The 25,451-nt window shown below is 36.5% G+C and overlaps 1 protein-coding gene across 3 annotated transcripts in view; it reads left to right on the plus strand.

Moving 5' to 3' along the window:
• The first annotated feature begins 3,117 nt into the window (after positions 1 to 3,117).
• Positions 3,118 to 25,451, plus strand: part of LOC149844335 (uncharacterized) — a 171,624-nt gene continuing 149,290 nt past the window's right edge. For all 3 annotated transcript variants that reach the window (XM_090000508.1, XM_090000509.1, XM_090000510.1), the window contains exons 1-5: positions 3,118 to 3,242; positions 3,954 to 4,066; positions 5,937 to 6,012; positions 6,091 to 6,233; positions 9,497 to 9,583. In XM_090000508.1, the coding sequence (XP_089856634.1) occupies positions 3,207 to 3,242; positions 3,954 to 4,066; positions 5,937 to 6,012; positions 6,091 to 6,233; positions 9,497 to 9,583 (455 nt within the window). In that variant the 5' untranslated portion in view covers positions 3,118 to 3,206. The remainder of the gene's footprint in view (positions 3,243 to 3,953; positions 4,067 to 5,936; positions 6,013 to 6,090; positions 6,234 to 9,496; positions 9,584 to 25,451) is intronic.

Raw genomic sequence — 25,451 nt, forward strand, 5'->3', positions numbered from 1 at the left:
CCAAAAATACATTGACCTTAGTCCTCTATCGACATTCCTAGAAGGGTCGTGCATTTGTCCCTTGTGTTATAGTTTGAATCTCGTGATAGGACAACAATTCTATAACACTTAAGACTCGTAATCTGTGCCACATATTTTAGGGCAATGGTGATCTCAAAAGAATCAAACTAGAATGTGTTTGTCTTATGATTCGACTTATTGACCAGGTGGATCATGGTGTTTCAGTACGTTTCAAAATAATGGTGGTCCAGAAGGCCGTCAAAGTGCATATTTTGTAATCGATCCTTCTGATGTTCACTCAATTGTTCATACCATGACAGAACTACAGGACACTGACACCGCCCTCTGAGCTTTTCACCTGATGCTCTAATTCTCTTCTGACCTCCCTGTAACATAAAACAACATATTATTCGTATCAAATCAAAATTAGTCTCACTTGTACTTCTATATATCGCTGTACACAATAATTGCTATATAATATAATTGTTGCACACACGCCATCACTGTAATCATATACACAATAATCAATATCAAAGCAATCACTACACATACTAATCACTATACATAGGTAACAATAATCGCTATATAGAGTAATCGCTATACATAATAATACCTATCATAGTAAATCATTACGTAATCGCTATATGTACTAATCACTATTACGGTAATCGCTATACATAGGTCACAATAATCGTTATATATAGTAATCGCTATCACCGTAATCGTTATCACATTAATCACTATACATATTAATCGCTATCACAGTAATCGTTATACATAATAATACCTATCACAATAAATCGTGACAGACATAAGCGATTTACGTACCTTGGTCACACTTTTCTCCTCTTCATCCCCTCCCTCCATACTCTGCCTTTCTTATTGCTCTATCATTCGCTCTTCCTCCTCCCTCATCTGCCTTTCTTGTTTTTCATTCATTCTCTCCACCTTCCCTCCTCTTCTGCCTTTCTTGTTGCTTATTCACTTTGCCGCCTCCATCCTCTGCTTTTCATTTTCTTCTTCCTGCTTTTTCCTTTCCTTTCATTTTCTTCCTCCTCCTGCTTTTTTCTTTCCTTTCATTTTCCTTCTCTTCCTCCTCCCGCTTCTTCCTTTCTCTTTCCTTATCTTCCTCATCATCCTTCTCCTTCATTTGCCTTTCCTTCTCTTGCTTGTCATCTTTCTCCTTCATTTGCCTTTCTTCTCATTTTCATTCCGATGCTTTTTTCTTTGTCTTTCCTCTTCCATCTTTATCATTTGCCTTTTCTTCTCTTTCTCCTTCTCCTTTTTCTTCAATTGCCTTTCCTTATCTTCCACCTTCTCCTTATTCTTCCTTTGCCTTTCTCTCTCCTCATCTTTCTTTCTCCTTCTTTCTTTGCCTTTCACTCTCCTCCTCCTCCTTCTTCATTTGCCTTTTCTTCCTTTACTTTTCACTTTCCTCCTCCTTCCATTGCTTTTCATTCTCTTCTTCATCTTTAGTTCTTCATTATCCTTTTTCCTTTGCTCTCCAGCCTCAATATCTGATGGATAATGCTCTGTATTATACAATTCCAACGCTTTGTCCATGCCTTTATCATTCTCAATCTTCATTATATTTTAGTACCTTTCATAACACTCATACATATGGGACTGACAGATAATTTCTGCAATAATCATCCCATCGAACGTCAGAGGTTTTATTGTCTTACAAACTTTAGTGATTGTAAGTACAAATCGAGGTAACTTCATAAATACACATCGCTACTGCTTTAAATGTATAAATCGTTGTTGCATCTAACATACAAATCATTACTGTATTAAATGTATAAATCATTGCTGCATTCCAACATACAAATCATTATAGAAATTTAGCCTTCATAAGTGTATATCATTGTAATGTTTGACCTTCATAAGAATAAATCATGCTAACTCTTTTTCGATGCCCATAAGGTAGATATGTACAAATTAATTTGTTTCAGTATGAAAATATGTGTTATTTAGCATGAATAGTACAACCAACAGTACGATTTAGCATTCAGATTTACAAATTGATTTGTTTACATAACGAAACTTTAGACGAAACTCACCAAAACGCCATGAGTTTTGGTAATCCAACAGTGGATGAGAAACACCTAAAAGGTAGATGCAGCTGATGGTGGCAACAATGCTCCCACTGCGCAGACGACGACAAATGGTACTCCGACAGCAACAGACGACGACAAAGGGTATGTCGCTAGAAGGAGCGCTTGTTACAACAGATGTTGCAAACGTTAACTTCTTAGGGAGAAAATGAAACATTTGAATTTTGAAGAGTTAACATCATTCTCTTTTGTGGATGGAGGATATTTTTATCTTTTTCACGAATCGATATTTCACTATTCTAAACAGAGAGCATTTTTGTCTTTTTCTTGAATCATCGTTTTATGCTGGAAATGATGGAAAATTGTACTTAAGTCTTTGCAACCGCACCAGACTCCCATGCTAAGTGATGTTGACACACACGAGAATACGAGCCCTGCGTGCTTATATACGTGGCGCTCATTCAAACCCCCAAACACGCACCTGCGTCTTCAAGGGGAGAACATATAACCTGCTTCGGGTATTTCGGTAGCCCCATCACCCCATCTGCAAGTGATGCCATAAAATAAAAAAAAAAGGGATCTAAAAGGCTCCGTCCATCTTTAGTGAGGTGATGGGGCTACCTTTTCTCCAAGTATAGTTGCTTCACAATCGTATCTCGCATTCCGTTTCATATTTTACTTTTTAACGCTTATTTCTTCGTATGCGCTTCTCAAATCGATTTCGTTCCTCAGTGACCCGGAAGCGGATCAGGTCATGCTGAACATGAGCGTTTTTGCTCATGCTGACATCGTGGCCGTCTGTTTGCATTTTGGATGAATGACACGTGGTTTTATTTGACTTTTGAGCTTTTTAAAATGCAAATCGGAGGCCACGAGCAGAAACTCTCATGTTCAGCGTGACCTGATCCGCTTCCATGCATGGTCGTAAGCCTATTGTACCGCTGGCACCAAAAAACCCATCGACTGACAGCCCCCGTCAATACCATACAGCAGTCCGCTTCATGAAGAGGACACCCTGCCCTTGGCTCTTTTTTAAAAGGAGGGAAGGGGTTGGGGAGTTTCTCTTCTCTCCTCCCTCCCCTACGTGACCTCTTGCCCCGTCTCCGTTGCTTTTTGGCGCGCAAACAACAAAAACGTCGCGTGAGCGCCATGGAAGGCAGCGGCGTCCTGGATTCCACCCTCAAGGTGAGTGGAGTCGTAGCTACTTCCCAGAGAAGGAAAGAAAAAAAAGAAAGGAAAAGGAAGAGGATCCATCCATCCTCGCTCGTTGTTCCCGTTGCCATCCACGGGTCATCAACACCAAAACTGCCATCCGTCTATGGGTTTTCTCTCTTTTTTCTCGCCCCTTTGTTTTTCTCCTTCTCCTTCCGACTCTTCCAAGAGTAGGGCAACGAAAAAGAAAAGGATCAAAGGAAGCTGTTAAACGGGGGGAAATGCGCCCCCTGTTTCTCTCCCGAGCATTTTAGTTTGTTCGTCTGATGGCTTCTCGTGCTGTTTCTAATGCATGCCTCGTTCCTCGAAGCTATTCGATCATCTCAAACCCAATTACACCGACGGGCGCGCTGTTCCTCGCGCTGGTTTATTTTTATACGTTCGTGCTTTTGTCTCCATTCCGTCCTTTTTATTGCTTTAGCCTTCTCCATAGGAAACCGGCATCTTACATTCGGCCTCAACACAGGAAAGGATTATCTTTCATGTGCAGCTAAGTTGGAGGAGTGCATTAGCTTCTTCTCTCATTTTTTCCTTGTTTTCTTCCCGTCTATATATAGTACAGTCGTGGCGAATTGTTCTTGTTGACGGAGTAAGAGCCATTTTTTGGCCATAACTCAAGAATTCATAAAGAAGCTATCGTGGCAAGTATTGTATATGATGCTGCCGTTTGCGTTTTGTGCACAGAAATATTTTGGATTCTCTCATTTTCGGCCGAACCAGAAAGAGATCATCAAGGAAATTTTGAGCGGAAGGGATGCGTTGGTTGTCATGGCAACCGGAAGTGGAAAGTCTGTGTGGTACGTTGCTGCATTGAGATTAGCTCCCTTTGATGTTGAATCATAGATATCATCACGATCAGTTAAAAAATAGAACTAAATATTATCTATAAACGGACATTGAAGAAATCTGAACCATCATTCTTAGTTTTTTGATTCAGTATAGAGTGATTCTCCATTTATTGCATTAAAACCAGTGTTCTGAATTTTGTACATATAGTGAATCGAAATGCTAGGGTTAAAAAAAAACCCATTACAAGCTGTATCTGTGAGATGACTGTTAGGGCAAGAACCTTTTCGTGGCTGGTTCTAAGAGAGAAGCCCTCCACTTTGGAGAGGTGAGGTCTCTATTTGGCTAGCTTCTCACCCAATTTACTTTGATCTTTGTCGCCTCGTGTACTGTTCTTAATGGGAAACAACACATGAAGAGCGTGCCCTCGTGTCCTTAAGCGGTGCCCTTGTGGCATGGTTAGCTGGCTGGTCTATTCTATGCGAAGAGAAATTTGAACCAATGGCACATCTTTTCGTGGAATGCAGTGCTGTGCAGATTATTCATATCTAGCTTGGCCAGAAGACATGAGTCAATCAGATAATGTTCCATGTATCAAGAATTGGATTTCATAACTGTGTTAAAGAAATCACTCTTCATCATTGATGGATTAAGGCTGCTTACTGGTACATATGGTGGTAATACTTTTTCATTACCATCGGTCTATTTCATCCAGATGCACACACACAATGACATCACAACACGGGCAGACTTCCCCTGGCCTAATGAGGATATTTGTTGCATTGGCTCGTGTGCACCGACCAAAATATGAATCTGAATTTAATCAAATAATGAATTTGGATCAACTTCCGGGGTGTGGTATACTTTTGAATTTTTATGGTTTTGTTGTTTACATGTTTTCTTTGGCTTCATTTGCGGGCGGAGTTATTTCTTATAGCATTCTGCAAATTTCAATCCCTATAAGTTTACCAGATTAAATAGAAACCAACTCCTTTACCTCATGTTGTTTAACATGGTTTGGCAAGTAGATCTATCTAGCTGTACTGCTCTTTTTTATTAGATTACCTTCTTAATAGTTAATATAAGCAACAATTCAATGGCTCTTTTTGGCTTATTGTTTTTTCAACTTTGTATTTTCTAGTTTGTTGTATGCATTCCCACGGTTATTTGCATGCCTTTGAAAAATAAAAGCACCAATGGAAGGCTTGGCCTCCTTACCTGTAGACATAAGGAAAGGTTCCTGTAAAAACTGATTGTATTACTATAAAAAGTAAAAAAATGTACAGATACTTTTGTATATCTGGTGAATGAATGTCTTGGATATGTGAAGTTATCACCTGCTAGACTCATGTTTCCCTCTTTTAAGGTGTACAATCTAAAAAAACATGCACATAACGTTGAAACATTTTGTTTAATAATGGTATTAAAAAATGTAAGCTGCCTTTAAGTCCTTGATCTATGTTTGAAATGTAATGTTTATCCAATACCAAATTCTAGGCTTGTCGGGAGGTTTTGTTTTTAATTTGTTTTAAGCATATTTTTGGTCCTTCAAAATTTAAATTTTATCTACAAATTTATGATATTTTTCCTAGTCTTTTATATTTGAAATCATTGAATTTTCAATTGCAGATTGTGGAGTTAAATGTGGCTTCCATTTGTTTTAGAACCTGTTTTCTTTTGCAACATGAGCAACTTATATCAGTCTTCCTTTACTAGTTGCACTTATTCAAGACTAATTCTTATCATATTCTTGGTGGTCCCTATTTGGAATCAATAAAGAGAGTTTGGTTTCCTGTTAGGAAATGAATGCCTTCTGTTTTCTGATGTTCTTGATCCAACTTATTCCATTGCTTACTTTGTTATGCCAATCATCTTCTGCAGCTATCAAATTCCTCCACTAACTACTGGAAAGACTGCTGTGGTCATAAGCCCACTAATCAGTTTGATGCAAGATCAGGTGCGGTTATACTTGGCTTGGTTGCTCCATATAATATTGAAAAACAAAATATGATACTTGTCTTTATTGGACTATTAGGTGATGAGTCTGACTCAACGTGGTATCAGGGCTCAATATCTTGGAAGCACCCAGAAAGATATCAGTGCCTATTCTGGTGCCAAGAGCGGCCAGTTTGATGTTTTGTACATGACACCTGAAAAGGCTTGCTCTCTTTCTAATGGGTACTGAATCTTGTGACCAGAATTGCAGATTATTGTTTTCCCACACCTCCAATCACTGTTGGTATTTCTTTTTTTAAATAAAGTACCATGCTGACGCTGTTAATAGAAGCATGTTACCTCTAAAGATTATGTTATAGGTGTTTGTATCTGCGACACTTGTAACTAACTTTTGTTGGAGGATCTTCTGATAGTTGCAGCCCAAATAGTTTGACTAAACATTTCTTGGTTGGATTGCGATGATACTGAATGGTGAAGACTAAAAATCAAGCCATGCTTGTCTCATGGTTAATTTCCGAAGAATTACCCCATAAGGTGTAAACCTGTGGTACACACATACACCTATATACACACACACAAAATGCCATTGTACGGTATGGCAAATAAATACTACTTAAACCTGTAAAAATATCTCAAGTTGTTGCACAAATGTGAAAGATGATTTTCAGGCCATGTAAGTTGTCTATCTTTTGGCGCCCTCTTCATATGGATGTTTTTTTTGTCTAATTATATGATGTATGAGGCAGATTAATTATTAGTACGTTTCTTATATATCCATGGCTTTACCAACCTTTATTCCCAGTCGTATTGCATAGTGAGACATGAAAATTGTGGCATTACATGTCAGAGTTTGGTTTGAAAGTCAATGTATAGCTGTTTTTTATAAAATCTCTCTCTCTCTCTCTCTATATATATATATATCAAACACTGAGCTGACTGACTTGTGAGTCAAGCATGATTGAGTCACAAGCCATTGGGATTTTGAACCTTTATATATGTGTGCATGTGTGTATTCTTACATGCATGTATGTGCATGCGTGATCCTTGGCTACTTGGCTTCACCAGCCTTCCTTCCCATAGCATAACGGTTTGGGGTTTCATTTGAGAGTCAATAAATGGCAATTTCTAGGAAAACATGCAGCGTGTGGATGCCATATAAATTCTTCTTCTATGCTATTGTTTTTATTATAGAAACTTGGATACTTTCTATCAGCTTGTAACAACAAACTCATAAGCAAAATGAATTGCTGCTTTCTGCTTTTCAATGTTGTCTGTGTCAGTGTGAGTCTGCCTGAATCGTTGATTCATATCATATCGGCCAAAAATCGATATGGTACAAGGTTGATTTGACATATTTTCTAAAAATATCAAAAAATGGTTATAATATATATAGTTTAAATATTTTAATATTTTAAAATTTAAAATTTTATTTTAATATTTTGGTGACATGTGTAATTTTCTGGCTGAAAGTTGACCGATTCAGTTCGATTCATCTCTGAATCCGTTTCAGCCTATTCACCTGAATCATTTTCAAAATGATTCAAGGCTCGATACGATATTGACAACATTGGTTTATCCTAACATCACTTTTTTAAAATGCATACTGGAACCTACATCTGAGGGTTAGCTATATGGGCGTGTCTTACAATATCGTAACATGCTAACAAAATATCTTTTAAAAATTCAAAAGTTGAAAACTTTAGTAAAAGACTAACAAATAAATAATAAAATAAAGAAAATTAAACACCAAAATGAATAGCACATCAATTAAACCTAGATATGTACACTACTAGAACATGATAATTAACAATTAACAATTAACAACACAAACTATAACAGTCACATCAAGTCATCAACAACAAGTCTAAATGGTTAATAGTTACATCAACATTACACTAAACAATCCATGAATCCAATGATTAATCACTTCAATAACCAAAAGAAAAGAAAAGAAAATGTAATTCTACCTAAATTTGTCAGTTATGACAAAAAATAAAATGAAAAGAAGGATCTTTCTTAGAGATTCCCTCTCTCCTGTAGCTCAAAGCTGACATGATCATTCTGTTCCTTCTCAACCTCAGCTTGTAAATCGGCTTCTAGCTGCCTTCAGTCAGCATCATCATTGAGAATGCTAGACTCTTCTTGCATACATTCATTCAATATGTCTACACTATTACTACTATTTCAGTCATAGCAGATCTTATCTTCTGATGTGTGGAGAACATAAGGTTAGTTTCAAGAGAATAGGGCAAAAAAGGAAAACGTCTTTTTAGGGCAGGACTAGAATAAGTTTTGTCAAGTTTTAGGCTCGAATTATGGCAAAAACATGAAAAATCCATTTTTTTTTTCCGGAATTGGTGGAGGTTTAGGTTTTTTTCTCACTTGAATGTGAAAATCTGGTCAAAATGACCCTTTTTGACTTTGAAAGCCTGATCAAAACTGCCCGGACATAACTTGCAACTTGCCAAGAAAAAGTTGGCATGTATCAACTCGTATAAAATAGCATGATATAGACCATATCAACTGATATGGGCTGATAACCTTAAGTTGTTTTTAGGGCTTATTGTATCGTCCAGAGGGAGAGGGAAGGTATTATAATAAATCATATGATATGATGCAATTTTTACAACAGTTGACATCTCTGATGGGAAGTGGTGTTTTGTTCCCTAAGGGATTGTGTGTGTGCTTCACCAGCCTTCCTTCTCATTCTATGATCTTGTATTGCATAGTGAGACATGAAAAGTGTAATGGTTTAGAGTTTTTGTTTGGGAGTTAGTAGATAGTGATTTGTAGGAAAACATGCAGCTTGTGTTATGCTGTAGAGATTCTTGTTGTATGTTATTGTTTTATTACTTCTATTAAAAAAATTATTAAGCAAAATGAATTGCTGCTTTTTCACTTAACAACTTGTGTTTTACACTTTACCTTGACATCTCTTTTGGGAACAAATTTGGTTTTTAAAGAGCAGAATGGTGTCTTGGTTGGTAATATGTTGCAGATTTCCGTCACACATGCTTAAGAAGGGATTTTTTTTTTTTTGTGTGTGTGTGTGTGTTCTTGTGCATGTGTATGCATGCATGCATGCGTGGGTGTGTGTATATATACGTGTGTGCATGCATGCATAAATACATGATCCATGGGTACTTGGCTTCACCAGCGAGCATTCCCATAGAATGATCTCTTATCACATAGTGAGATGTGAAAAGGTGTGGAATAGTGGTTTAAGGTTTTGGTTTGACAGTCATTAGATTGTGATTTCTGGGAACACATGCAGCTCATGTGATGCTGTAGAAATTCTTGTTGTATGCGAAACTTGAATGCTTTCTATTGGCTTGTGTCAAAAAAAATTATTAAGCAAAGTGAATTGCTTCTTTTTCCCTTAACAGCTCATTATTTACCCTGACATCTCCGATGGTAAAAATATTTGTTTTTTTCTTTTTAAAGTAGAATGGTGTCTTTGTTGGTAATGATTCTTGATATTGTAGATTTTGGTCAAACATGCTTAAGGAGGGGATTTCTCTATTGGCCATTGATGAAGCACATTGCATATCAGAATGGGGCCATGATTTCAGGTCGGTTGTGTATTGACTACTTTTTAATACACTTGTAATTTTCTGTTCTGTTACTTAGCTGAATTTTGATGTTCCCATAGCAGACTGAATCCAGTTTATCTTGCCTATTTTGTGTTGGTCCTTTGTACGTAATCTTTGAAGTTTAAAGAACATAAGTGTTTTTAGTTGTTTTAGTTTAAGAGACTTTGATGACCTGATGGGCTCTAAAAGTTCATTGTATAATTGTATGCACATTTTCTGCATTGTCACTACTGTCTTCTGATTCTTTTATAGGGTTCAACGGTCAACCATGTCTTGAAGAATAATTAGACATGACGAAAGGTGTGTAAAGTTGTCTACGAAGAGACAATACACATACAAGCATAAATACTTTATAAAAGAAGTGCACGAAAGCACTCTCACAACACTTGAACAAAATACGCAAAAAGCGTATAAATAATAAACATGCAATAATGCATGTATTTCATAAAGTGGAAGCAAATGCTTGAGACTCTCAAGCTTAATTTACAACAAGGGGGAACACCCCTATTTATACAAGAGGAAAGGGGTGCAAGAGGGGGCTCCCCAAAGGAGTCGTTGGGGAGCCCCCAACGACTCTATTGGGGGGACCCCCAATGCACCTTTTTGTTTATGCAAAAAGGAAAAATAAAAAGAAAAAGAATTACAAAAAAATAAAAGGAAAAAATACAACATATTCCAAATGGAATATGCGCAAAATGTAAAAAGACAGAAATACCCTTTTTGGGTAAAAGAGAAAAAGGGAAAAATATATAAATATATATACTTATATACATAGAGATACGTATACATATATTATATGTATATGTATCTCTATGTATATAAGTATATATATTTATACTTACAATAATGTTTTTGAGTATACATTTTAACACCCCCCCTCAAACTTACGGTGTGATAACCGCAAGTTTGTCAAGAAGGAAATGAAATCTAGGCGAACAAAGAGCTTTTGTGAAGAAGTCCGCAAGTTGATACTCAGACGTCACGTATGGTAAATCAATGACCTTCTTCAAGTATTCTTCCCTGACATAATGGCAGTCCATCTCTATATGCTTTGTTCGCTCATGAAAGGTGTAGTTTTTGGCAATATAGATTGTACTTTTATTGTCACAGCACAACTTTGTTGGTTCTCTGATAGGCACTCCCATATCTTCCAAAAGGCGTCGAATCTATACAATTTCCATGGTAGTGGATTCCATCACTCTATATTCGGCTTCAGTGGATGACAGAGAGACCTTCTGTTGCTTTTTACATCGCCATGAGATCAAAGACTCACCTAAGAACACACAAAAGCCAGTGGTGGAGTGACGGTTACTAGGGTCACCTCCCCAATCTGAGTAAGTATAAGCAAGTAATTTCAATTCAGAAGAAGAAGATAGAAATACTCCCTTATTCACAGTTCCCTTCAAATATCTGATGATGCGAAGGACAACACTCATATGAACGGTTGTAGGAGCGTGCTGAAACTGACTGACGATGTGTATAGCATGTGACAAATCAGGTCGAGTAATGCTAAGATACATTAAAGAACCTACCAACTGCCTGTAAGGAGTAGGATCGGTTAAAGGAACACCATCGTCAATCTTCATTTTTGCTCCCACAACTTCAGGAGTTTCGCATACTTTGTCATCAGAAATCCTTGATCTGTCAATAATCTCACAAGCAAGTTTATACTGGGATAGAAAATAACCACGTTGCGAATAGGCAACCTCAATTCCAAGAAAATATGTCAGAAAACTCAAGTCTGACATCTCAAATTTTGAAGTCAAGACGGATTTAATACCCTTGACTCCTTGAACATCATCACCTGTAATTAACATGTCATCAACATAGAGTAATAATATTACAATCCCTGCATTAGATTTTCTAGTAAATAGAGCAGTGTCAGTATAACAAGAGGAGAAACCATTTTCCAGCATTACACTGGTAAATCTGTCATACCAGGCTTTGGGAGCCTGTTTCAAGCCATAGAGGGCCTTTCAGAGACGAAAAACTTTATCTTTAGGAACCTTCATGCCTGGTGGAGCATCCATATACACCTCTTCGTTAAGATCACCATTTAAAAAAGCATTTTTCACATCCATTTGAAAAATGTTTCAATTTTTAATAGATGCAATAGTAATAAGACATCTAACTGTAACCATTCGGGCTACAAGAGCAAAAGTTTTTTCATAATCAATCCCATACTCCTGCCCATGCCCTTTTGCAACTAAGCGAGCTTTATACCTTTCCAGGGATCCGTCGCTCTTAGTTTTAACCTTGAAAACCCATCGACAACCTATAGTTTTCTTTCCTATGGGTAGAGTTTGGAAATCCCAAGTTTTAGCCCTTTTAAGAGCATTAAGTTCATTTTGCATGACTTCTTGCCATTCTATACATTTTTTAGTTTCTTCAAAATTTCTTGGCTCAAAGTAAGAGTGAATGGCACTAAGACAAGCCCTATACCGGGGTGAAAAGGAATCAAAAGAGACAAAACGAGTTGGAGGCCTCCTATTCCTCTCAGATCTTCGGTGTTTGAGAGCAGGAACAAGCTCACTATATTGGTCAATGACACTTCTAAAGGTGTCTTGGTTTCTACGTGAGTAGGTTATGGGGTCACTTGAAATCCGGTTTTCTTGTATATTGAGAGGGTTATATTCTTCAACATCACCATCATTTTCCTCATCATGGTTTGATGATACATCATCATCACTAGATATATCATCATTACTAGTCAATAAGTCAAAAATGAATGAGTAGTCAAAATTTTCTTGTTGAGAAACATTTTTTTCAAATCCACTTTCATTTTCTAAAAACGTTACATTTCTAGAAACATATAACTTATCATCTCGAAGATCATAGCAACGAAACCCTTTTTGAGTTTCGGAAAACCCAAGAAAGGCGCAGGGGATAGCTTTGGGAGAAAGCTTGTCATTTTTATCCGTAAGTATAAAGCACTTGCACTCAAAAACCCGTAACCTATTATAATCAGGTTCACATTTATATAAGATCTCAAAGGGGGATATATTCCCTAATATCCTAGATGGTAATCGATTTATCAGGTAAACAGAAGCAAGAGCTGCATCAGCCCAAAAATTTTTAGGAATGTTTTGGGAAATAAGAAGGGTCCTAGTGGTCTCAATGATGTGCTTGTGTTTTCTTTCGGCCAACCCATTCTATTGAGGGGTTTTAGGACAAGACCTTTGGTGAATAATTTCGTGATCTTCAAGATATACTTTAAATTGGTTGGAGAGATATTCTCCTCCAGAATCACTTCTAAAAATCTTTATATTACTGTTGAATTGATTCTTGATCATTGAATGGAAGGTTTTAAAACACGTAAAAACTTGATGTTTGAACTTAAGAAAATAGATCCATGAATATCGGGAGAAGTCATCCACAAAAATAACATAATAAGAAAAGCCTCCTTTTGAAACAACAGGTGCGGGTCCCCAAACATTGGAATGAACTATTTCGAAGGTTTTAGATGAGAACATAGTTCTTTGCTCAAAAGGTAAATTTTGCATTTTTTCGAGAATACAATCATTACAAGAAAAAGAACTTTTACATAGATCCTTCGCAAAATGTACATAAGATAACTTGGTGATATTAGGATGACCAAGTCTCTTGTGCCACATATTTATATCTTTGTTCCGGGCAACATTACAAAAAGATTTTGGAACTTGGAGAGATTCCATATAGTATAGGTTTCCTTTTCTAAAGCCTTCCTCAATCAATTTCCCAGACCGACGATCCTGTATTAAACATTTATCACATGAAAATTTAATATCGCAACCATGGTCCGAGAGTTGAGAAACAGAGAGAAGGTTTAAGTTTAGTTTATGTATAAATCTAATTTTTGGAATGCAAAAATTTTGAGTTTCAAAATTACCTATTCTTTTAATTTCAAGGGAGGTTCCATCCGCAGTGGAAACAAAGGATGGAGAAACATTTTTTGAGTAATCGGAAAGTGAAAACATGTTTGGGGACATATGAAAAGATGCACCTGAGTCCAAAAGCCAATAGACTTTACCCGGGATGGAAGAAGTAGACATGACGACACCGGATGTAGCTCCCTTGAGAAGAGGTTGAAGGGCTTCCACTATTTGATTTAAAGAGAGTGACCCACTTGATGATGCCTCTTCCTTTTGTGGTGCACCCGTGGTAGCCATGGCGAGAAGCTTCTTCCATTTGGGACATATGGGCTTGATATGCCCCGGTTCTTTAAAAAAATGACAAATAATCTTGCTATAGTCCCTCTTTCCTCTTTGTCCACCATCTCCTCCTTGATTTTGTGATTTGAAATGAGGAGGACGATAGGTTTTTACATTATTTCCGGGTCTTGATACGGCATTGACCTCATTGTTTTCTTCATAATTATAAGGAACCGCAAGAACATTTGGTCCTTGTTTACATAAACTCATACGAGTCTCCTCACCACTTAATTTGGTGAGAACATCTTCAAGAGAGGGAGGATTAAATGAGGATAGAAGTGACAACCTTATTTGCTCAAATTCCGGTCTTAACCCATTCAAAAAATTGAAGAACCGATCTTCTTCAAGTTGCTTGTGGCGGAGTTCAATTGCCTCTCTACTCCATTTTGGTTTAAGCATGGAAAGCTCATCCCAAATGGAGGAAAGGTCGGCAAAATATTCCCTAATAGACATTTCACCTTGAGTAAGGGAGAGGGCCTTCTTTTGAAGGTAATACTTATGGGATAGATCTCTTGATGTATACATTTTCTCGAGATAATGCCAAGCTTCTGATGCTTTTTTGAACTTGATAATGTTGGCATTAATCTTTGTTTCGACGGATGCGAAGAACCAAGAAAGAATCTTGAAGTTCTTCATTTCCCATTCGTTGTGCTTCTTGGAGTATTCTTCAAGAGCTTTGATTCTTTCCTCTCCCTCAAGAATCTTGATTTCATTTCCGTCCATCACGGTTATTTTGGGTTCTGGTTCCGGAATTGTGCCTTGCACATAACCCCATAATCCTTTACCTTTTATGTGAGCCTCCATGTTCCCGGCCCAAATATGATAGTTGGACCCATTCAACTTGAAGCCAAGAGCAAAGTGAAACTCTTTTTCACCCATTAAGGAGTAAAGAAAAGGGGAAGAGGGCGTACCAACACAATGCTTCAACTTCTAGCCTGCACAAGATCCTTTTAAAGTATTTGAGAAGCAAGATCCACCACTTCAACTTCTAAGGACCCGAAGGCACGATTTTCGAGGCACTCGAAAAAAGGAGAATCCCACGATCCTTAATCACCAACCGTGCTCTGATACCATGTAAAATTGTCTACGAAGAGACAATACGCATACAAGCATAAATACTTTATAAAAGAAGTGCACGAAAGCACTCTCACAACACTTAAACAAAATACGCAAAAAGCGTATAAATAATAAACATGCAATAATGCATGTATTTCATAAAATGGAAGCAAATGCTTGAGACTCTCAAGCTTAATTTACAACAAGGGGGAACACCCCTATTTATACAAGAGGAAAGGGGTGCAAGAGGGGGCTCCCCAAAGGAGTCGTTGGGGAGCCCCCAACGACTCTATTGGGGGGACCCCCAATGCACCTTTTTGTTTATGCAAAAAGGAAAAATAAAAAGAAAAAGAATTACAAAAAAATAAAAGGAAAAAATACAGCATATTCCAAATGGAATATGTGCAAAATGTAAAAAGACAGAAATACCCTTTTTGGGTAAAAGAGAAAAAGGGAAAAATATATAAATATATATACTTATATATAGAGATACGTATACATATAATATATGTATACGTATCTCTATGTATATAAGTATATATATTTATACTTACAATAATGTTTTTGAGTATACATTTTAACAAAGGTGTTCAGTTGATCAAATTTGAGAAGCTCATTCCAGAATTATATGCACATGCACATGCACATGCACGAGTTGTCATTGTCATCTTAATATTCTTCATTTACCAAATTTGTTCATTCATTGTGTGATTTAACCACTTGTTTGAAGAATTTGTAGGCATGACAAAAGTGTTCAGTTAATAAATATTCAATGGTGTGCAAACATTCAATAGAAACTATCAAGGGATCATTACGGAGGGGTTAGGAATGCATATAGTAAGGCAGTGTTTCATCTTAGCAGCGGAGGGATGATTATGGAGGATTTTGTTGGCTAGAACAATCAAAAGGAAAAGTGGATTTTTCCTTCTGTCATGTCAAAAAATTAAATGAAGGAAATTGTAATCAGAAATATCTAGAGTTTTAAGGATCCTTAAGAACTCCAGATGTTTCTAGTTACATATTTCACCTTATACATATAATATGCCAATCCTCCCTTCGATACTTAGGGAAGGGATCTTGGGCTCCAATGAACAAGAAAAAAAGGTGAAGCCAATACATGCTAGAAGATGGGGGATTTTGGACTTTGTGTGAAGCTCACAAGCCTATTGGTACCTCACCAAATGCATGATAGATGCTCTGATGGCTCATAAAACTTGTGTTGGGAAGGTGACCTGAGCAACACTTCAAGATAAACTTGGAATCCAGATAAAAGGAGACACTAAATGCATAATGGGATTAGTGTGTGGACAATATAGATATAAAGGTAGGAAAGATTAGAAAACTTCATTTTATAGTCAAAAGGAGAAAAAAAAGTATAGCGAGAGAGAGAGAGGAGAAAGATAAAAGGAGAAAAAAAGGTATAGCAAGAGAGAGGAGAAAGAGATGAAATAAAAGAAAAAAAGACAAGTTAGGTTGCTAATTGTCAACTAAAGGAACCTTCTTGCATGACAAAAAATAACAAATTTTGTAAGTTTTATAAAGTCCTTGAAGTTCAAGTAGATAATTGCTCTCGTCTTTTAGAAAATAAAACTCAAAAGACAATTTGGTGCTAGAGGTCATTAGACTCATTACTGTTCACTATGTAGCCAATACTTGAGAAAACAAAAGGTAATTTGTAAACATATTGTGAAATATCTGATGTCTTTATTTTTGAAGTGTCTATGCACCACACATGTCGTGTACAACACTTGACACATTGTCTTTAGCATGTCCAATAGTGTTGGACACTTGAAGTTCAAGAGTTGTCCAAGCCATGTCAAGAAGCACTAATGTCGGTGTTGGACATGGCTGGACAGGGACATGCTGGACTTCTAAGAGTGTCCAGGTAACAGGATCTAGTAGTAAGATAAATACAATTGTGTTCTGTAATTTCCAAAACAATGGACAAGTTCATAACTGGTTTGAGAACATAAAGAATATATAGAACACTCAGACAACTAGGTGCCGATGTGATGGACAATTAATGACACTCAAGGATCTGATGTTACCATATTGAGGCTCCTGAAATGGGGTAAAGAAAAAGACTCTCAGAAAATGTTCATTTCTTATTGAGCAGTTTATTTATAGCCATGTGTAAGAAGCTTTAGAATATAGAAACCAAGAAATATGAACTTGAAAAGCCTGAAGCATGTCTCCAACATTGCCATATTGCATCTTCTGATGTTGAAGTGCAGCAGATTGTGGAAACAATATATCCCGTTCTCACTGATCAGCCACCAGAAGTCCAAGATAGCACCAGCACAACAGTCAATGACAACCAACCTTTCCAATCCTTTGCATTTTACGATCTTTTATTGCCAAGCTGCAAGGTTTGTTGCTTATTAATTTTTCTTCCACTAGGGTAGCTTGAGGGGCTAAAGTTGCCATACTCCAGGGAGTGTGCACACTAGCAGTCAAAATAACATAACAAAGCTCTAATGTAACTGCCATAGAAGTCAGGAGGGAACAAGAAAATAAAAGAAATTCCCATGCCCCAGTTGGTTGTCAGAAAATATGACCTCAAAAAAGAATGGAAAGAAGTTTGGATAGAAAACCATAATTTGAAGCACAAATGACTGGATGCACTATGTAAACCCCAACATAGCAGAAGCTGTTGAGAAAAAATGACCAAGAAATTTGTTACTTTAAACAATTAAAAAAGGAAACCACAGGTTCAACGAGCTTAGGTGATCAGCATGAAGAATTGAAGACCAAGACTAAGACAAGAGATGAGCACTAGAAGCTCTCATCTCTGGAATAAAAGTAGTAGAACTCAAATTCTATCTACATGATGCAGTTTTCACTCAAAAAATTGAATCTTGCAATGAAAGACACCATGACAGTGACACTCTACTGAAGAAGCCTCAAATGTACAGGCAGCTTAAAGCACCATTAAGTTCATGCATGAAGAGCCCTCTTCATCAGTTGATAGAATTGACAATTTCGGTGGGTGTTTCATGTCTTACAAAATGTGCTTGGATCATTAAATAAACTAACTTCATAAAAAATGTTCTGTTGTGTTGTAGTTGCTTGTATAGGGTTGATGGTGTTAAAATATGTATGTATATATATATATATATAAATATTTATTTATTTATTTATATACATATATAATTATATCTATTGATGTAATAGGTATTGCCCACTAGGGGCATTTTGGTCATTTCACACATGTAATAGACACTCCACTAGGGACAATTTAGTCTTTTTCTTATATTTATTTTTTGTTTATTTATTTATGTCTTTTCTATTTAATGTAAGGGCACTATGGTCATGTTGGCCATAGAGTCATTGGGCTCGAGAGCTCCCCAAGGCCATGTCCACTTGTATATATAGGGAGATTTCCCCCTCCTTTGTTTCAATGCTTTTTCTAAGCATTTTACTCAATAATATATATATTTTTACTCTTGTGTTCCATTTAGGCTCTTTGTAGCCATTGGATGCACTTGTGTGCTTTTTTTATTTCCTTTGGCATTTGTATTGTCCCTTAGAGGACTTGTGCTTGTGCGTGTGCAGATTGTGTTTTGCTTTCCGCTTGTTTCATTACATGATATCATGGTCTAAGGACCTTGGAATAAGTTGTTCATGGTGATCAAGGGACCGTGTAGTTCGTGATGGACGTGTTCTTTTGCCATATTTTTTCTCTCTTTTTGTTCCTCAAACTTTGACATGGAGCAAGAGATTAAGACATACCTTTCATTCAAACTTAATGGTACTAACTACATGATGTGGGCCTCCGCAATGGAAAATAACCTCAAAGGGAAGAAGTTTTGGGGATATGTGATGGGTACTATGTTAAAATACATGTAATCAATATATATATATATATATATATATATATATATATATATATATATATATATATATTCAATACCCGATAGGGGTATTTTAGTCATTTCACATGTACCCATTAGGGGTACTTGTTTTTCTCCTCTTTTTATTGTTTATATTTATTTTTTTATTTATTTTTTTATTTTCCTCTTTTTTACCCACTTAAGGGGGCCCCACCATTGAGTCGTTGGGGCCCCCAACGACTCCATGGGAGCCCCCTTTGTGGCTCTTCTTTTGAGGCTATTTGGCCTCCCCCTTCTCTCATTTTATTTGTATAAATAGGGGTGAACCCCTTTCTATATTTCCATTCTTGAGAGCTCCCTCTCTTTCAATAAAGAGGCATTTATATTTTGTGTTGTTGTCCCTTGTGGACTTGGCTATTATCTCTTTTGTGTGTCCATTGGTGGACATTGTAAGTGCTTATAACACTCTTTGTATTTCCGCATATCTCATTACATGGTATCAGAGCCTTGTGTATGCTCTTGATTTTTGATATAACTAGTTGACTAGTTATATTTTTTTATTTTGTAGTGTATCTTCTTGAGAGAGGTTAAAATGGAAGGAGAACAAAAGATTGATCTCTCTTTCAAACTTAATGGTTCCAACTACATGATGTGGGCCGCCGCCATGGAGAACAACCTCAAGGGTAAAAAGCTTTGGGGATACGTTATGGTCACCATTTCGGAACCGCAACTCCAACTCACCAAGATGGATGGTGATCAAGAAAAAGCCCTTGAAGGAAATGCCCGCATAAAGGCCATTGAAGATCATCAATCTAAAGTGAAAGATTGGGAAAGCAAGCATGCAAAAATTCTTGCTTGGTTCATGAACAATGTGGAGCTCAAAATTTGCGCCAACATTGCTAAATTTTGGATGGCTAATGAAGCATGGTTCTTTATGAAAGGTATGTATACTAAAAAAGACTTTGCTCCAAGAAAAAATCCGGACTATTAAGTAAGGGAAAATGAGTCTAAGAGATTACTTTAGCACTCTTGGACCCTTATGGGATGGGCTATCTTTACTAGAACTAAAGTGGGTTTCTAGTATAGATGTGGAACTAAGAAGAGAACAAATGAAAAAAGAACACTTTTTCCAATTTCTACATAGGCTTAGGCCCGAATATGAACAAGTTAGATCTTCCCTTCTTCATAGATCTAAGCATTCTTCTTTTGGAAGATGCCATAGCCAAAATATGCCAAGAAGAAACTCGTCTTGGCATAATTAAGGAAAGTGCTGAAGTTTTGGCCGTGTCTAAACCTGGCAATCATGTGAAAGCCTATAAGCCTTCACACTTTGGGAGGCAAAATCACTATAATGGCAACTATAGAAAAGCCATTTGCCATCATTGCCAAGAACTGGGTCATATAAGACCTAATTGCCCTAAGCTAAATGAAGCACCAAAGAATAAGGTTGCCTCCGTTGAAGAAATTACCCAAAAAGAGGAAACTATCAAAGGGAAGGAGTCCTTCTCTTTTGCTCAACTATCGTAAGCACTTCAAATTTTACTCAAATTGCCATCAACCTCGGGTGCCGCCATAGTTTCTTCTTCTCCTCCAGGTATGTCTTCTTGGATTCTTAATTCTGGAGCTTCCTTTCATATGACCCTCTTGAAAATGGGCTTTCCAATTTGTGTAATAACTCTAAAAACTCTTATGTTTCAACCGTCGATGGTACATCTTTACAAGTAAAAAGTTTTGGAACTTTGAATTTTTCCAAAGATTTCTTTGTGCCAAACAAAAGAGTGGTACATCAACTTAATTTAAATCTTCTCTTTGTTTCTCAAATATGTGATCATGGATGTGAAATCTCTTTTTCAACTAAGGATTGCTCTATACAGGATATCCGGTCCGGGAAGTAGATTGGGCAAGGCCATAGGAGGGGAGATCTCTATTACATGAGCAACTTGAAACTTCCCACTAACTCTTTTTGTAATCATGTCCAAGATAAAAATATTGAAACTTGACATCAAATACTTGGGCATCCAAGTTTCTCAAAAATGTACTCCTTTCCTTTTGTAAAGAAATTTTGTAATGAGAAACATTTTGTTTGCAAGAATTGTATTTTTGGAAAAATGAAATCCACTTCTTTTCTAAATAAAACTTTTGTGTCCAAAAGGCCTTTTGAGTTAGTCTATTCGGACGTTTGGGGCCCTTCTTCGGTCATATCGAAATGAGGATACTCTTATTATGTTACTTTTATTGATGACTACACTAGATATGTGTGGATCTATTTTCTCAATTTAAAATCCGAAGTCTTTGACTTCTTCAAGAAATTTCATATGATATTCAAAAATCAATTTTCAAGTAATATCTCTACTCTTAGATTCGATTTGGGTGGAGAGTATCTATCAAATGAATTTCAAAATTATTTGGAAACAAATGGAATTTGTCATCAAAGATCATGTCCTAGGACTCCTCAACAAAATGGTCTAGCCAAAAGAAAGCATAGACACATTTTGGAAACCACTAGGACACTTCTTATTTTTAAAGAAATTCCAAAAAGTTTTTGGGCCGAAGCCGCTTTAACTTCAACTTGATAAATAGAATGATATCTTCGTCCTTACAAAATACATCTCCATATGAAAAACTATTTGAAAGAACACCCGATTTCAATAGATTAAAAATTTTTGGGTGTAAATGTTTTGTCCTTACACACAAAAGAGACAAATTATCTCCTAAAGCTATTGAATGTGTTTTCTTAGGATATAGAGAAAATCAAAAGGGTTTTAGATGTCTTGACCTTAAAAATAACAAACTCTATGTATGCAAAGATGTAACCTTTTTAGAAAATGAAAATGGTTTTGAGAAAACTAAAGATATTAACGAAATCGAATATGCTTCCTTATTTGATCTTCTCTCTCAAGAAGATGGGACTCCTCAAGAAGAGGAAATTTCTAATGATTTGTTGAATGATCTAGAGGATATTCCTCTTAACAATGTTGAAAATGAAAGTGATAGTCCCATCCAAACCTATGTTAGGCGTGGTCAAGCTCCCATGAGTGCCTTAGAAAAATACTCACAAGATTCCAACATAGAAGAAACCTCTTTAAGGAGATCAGGCCGAATCTCTAATCCTCCTAATAGGTTTGTTTCCTATGAGTCTCTAACCCCAAGGTATAGACCGTGTCTAATTGCGTTACACTCTTTTCATGAACCTTCACATTATAATGAAGCCAAAAACATTCCCCAATGGGTTGAAGCCATGAACTTAGAACTTAGTGCCCTTGAAATGGCAAAAACTTGGGAAATAACTTCATTACCCACAGGAAAGAGATCTATTGGATGTAGATGAGTCTTTAAAATTAAAACTAAAAGTGATGGATCATTAGAACGTTATAAAGCCCGATTGGTAGCAAAATGATACGCTCAAGAATACGGTATAGACTATGAAGAAACCTTCGCCCCCGTAGCTAGAATGACTAGTGTTAGGACTCTTATTGCGGTTGCGTCAGTTAAAAAATGGCCTATTTATCAATTAGATGTTGAGAATGTATTCTTAAATGGGGAATTAAATGAAGAAGTTTACATGGATCCTCCACCAGGAGTATCTATTGGTGAAAATAAGATTCTCAAACTTAAAAAGGCATTATGATAGATTTAGCAATGTAATGACAAATTTGAATTTTCGTTCATGCTGTACTGACACAACTTTGTTTGTGAAAAGTGCAGGGTCTTCAGTAGTTATTCTACTACTTTATGTTGATGATATGATTATTCTGGAAGTGATGAGCAATGAATCAATGATATTAAGAAAGTTTTAAAAGAAAATTTTGACATGTCTGACCTTGGTTTCTTAAGATATTTTTTAGGAATTGAAGTAGCGCACTCTCTGAAATGAAATAGCGATTTTCGAAACACGCACTTAGATTCTTAAGGGAAAGTGTCAAGAATGACACTAAAGCATAACCCTTAAAAAGGGTATAACTGGAAATAAAATAAAAATAAAAGGTATTCTTTATTGATATGAAAAACCAATTGCTTAGGAAGCATTGGAATTAAAATACAAGAGGGGCTGCACCCCTTTATATACACGGCTGAAAGAGGACTTAATAAAGCTGTTGGACACAGTCTAACAACTCTATTGCTAGTCAAGTCTGGACGGGACTTGACTAGCAACTGTCATTCTAGTTCAAACTGAACTAGATGACATAAAGACACAAAATAAAAACAAAAAAAAAAGTTACAGAAAAGAAAGAAATAAAAAATATATTTATATATATACAATTTTACAGTTTAACACTCCCCCTCAAACTTACGGTACAATGAGCGAAAGTTTGTCTAAGAGAAAGTAAAATCGGGGAGCAACGAGAGGCTTTATAAAGAAGTCTGCTAACTGATATTCTGAAGTGACATATGGTAGATCAATTATCCCGTGTAGATATTCCTCTCTGACGTAGTGGCAATCCATTTCGATGTGTTTGGTGCGTTCGTGAAATGTTCTGTTACTGGCAATGTAGATCACACTTTTGTTGTCACAACACATTTGTGAAGCCTTTGTTGATTCAACTCCCATGTCAGCAAGCAGTCGTCAAAGCTAAACTACTTCCATGGTCGTGGTTGCTATGACTCTGTATTCAACTTCGGTGGATGAGAGAGATACCTTATGCTGCTTTTTACACCTCCACGAGTTCAATGATTCTCTTAAAAAAACACAAAACCAGTGGTTGAGTGTCTATTATTGGGATCACCTCCCCAATCAGCATCAGTATAAGCAATTAAATCAAGAGAAAATGAGGAGGATAAGAAAAGTCCTCGTGAAAGAGAAGACTGAATGTATCTAATAATACGCATGACTGCTCCCATATAAACAGAAGTAGGAGCATGCTGAAATTAACTTGTCCTGTGAACATCATGTGCTATATCTGGTCGGGTAATGGATAGATAGGAAAGTGCCCCGACAAGCTGTCTGTAAGGAGTAGGGTCTGCAAGAAGTTCTCCATCATCAATCTTCATTTTAACATTAACAACTTCTGGAGTGTCAACTTTCTTATCATCAGTAATACCAGACCTGAAAACAATATCAAAAGCAAATTTAGTATGAGATAATAAATATCCTCTAGGAGAATAAGCAACTTCAATGCCTAAAAAATATCTCAACAAGCCCAAATCAGTCATTTCAAAATGAGATTTAAGAAGTGTTTTGATTGTTTCAACTCCCTGTTTATCGCTTCCGGTGATGATCATATCATCTACATAGAGAAGAAACACAATGATCCCTGCATCAGAATTCTTAATAAACAAAGCAGTGTCAGTTAAACAGAATTGAAAACCAATATCAATCATAACACGACTAAACCTATCATACCAAGCTTTTGGTGCTTGTTTAAGTCCATAAAGAGCTTTTTTTAAGCGAAGGACTTTACCCTTAGGAATACTTAGACCAGGAGGGGGTTTCATATATACTTCTTCAACTAGCTTTCCATTTAAAAAAACAATTTTGACATCCATTTGAAAAATAGACCATTTTTTGATAGAAGCTAAGGCAATTAAGGTTCGGACAGTAGTCATACGAGCCACCGGAGCAAAGGTTTCTTCATAATCAATCTCATATTCTTGGGCATAACCTTTGGCTACTAAACGGGCTTTATATCTTTCAAGAGTACCATCACTCTTGGTTTTAATTTTATAAACCCATCGACATCCTATAGTTTTCTTTCCTGGAGGAAGATCTTGAATATTCCATGTAGAAGCCTTTTCAAGTGCATCTAATTCAGCTTTCATGGCTTCTATCCATTTGATATCATTTTTTGCTTGAAAATATGTGAATGGTTCTTCATATGAGTGAATTAATGCAATAACTGCCCTATATGTGGGTGAGAAAGACTCGTATGATACAAACTTTCCTGGAGGCCTCGAGATTCAGGATGATTGTCTAGTTGGAATGTTAGAATATTTCTCAAGTGCACATGGAGGATTAGACTCTTGTCGTCTGGAATATTGAATACTAGTATCTCTATGAACTTCTTCATTTTCAACATTAAGATCAATAATTCTTTGATCATCATCAAAGTTACAGTCAAGGTCATATTCATAAGATGTTGATGTTAGATCTAGCAAAAAGGAGTACTCAGTGACGTCTTTTAATTTTCTAAAATCAAAGAAGCTCTCCTTTTCAAGAAAGGAAACATTTCTAGACACATATAGTTTATTATTTTTGAAGTCAAAACATCTATAACCTTTCTGGTTTTCAGCATATCCTAAAAAGGCACAGGGAATCACACGAGGGGAAATTTTATCATTTTTGTCAGTAAATATGAAACATTTGCACCCAAATATTCTTAGTCTAGAGTAGTCTGGAGAAATGTTCATAAGCTTTTCAATGGGAGTGATATTTTGTAACAAAGAAGATGGCATCCTATTAATGAGATAGGTGGCAGTTAAGTTAAGGCAGCTTCTGCCCCAAAGTCTTTCGGGACTTGATTTGCTATTAATAAAGTCCTAGTGGTTTCTATAATATGACGATGTTTTCGTTCTGCCAGTCCATTTTGTTGAGGTGTATAAGGACAAGATCTTTGATGTGTGATGCCATGCAATTTAAGATAATTTTGAAAATCTGTGGATAAAAACTCTTACCCTGAATCTGTGCGAAAAATAGTAATATCATTTTGAAACTTGTTTTTAACCATATTATGAAAAGTTTGAAAGTATGAAAATACTTCAGACTTATGTTTGAGAAAGTACATCCACGTATGTCGGGAGAAATCATCGACAAAAATAACATAGTAAACAAAT

The sequence above is a fragment of the Nuphar pumila genome, chromosome 3, assembly GCF_984573655.1.
Source record: "Nuphar pumila chromosome 3, dmNupPumi1.hap1.1, whole genome shotgun sequence".
NCBI classification, from domain to species: domain Eukaryota; kingdom Viridiplantae; phylum Streptophyta; class Magnoliopsida; order Nymphaeales; family Nymphaeaceae; genus Nuphar; species Nuphar pumila.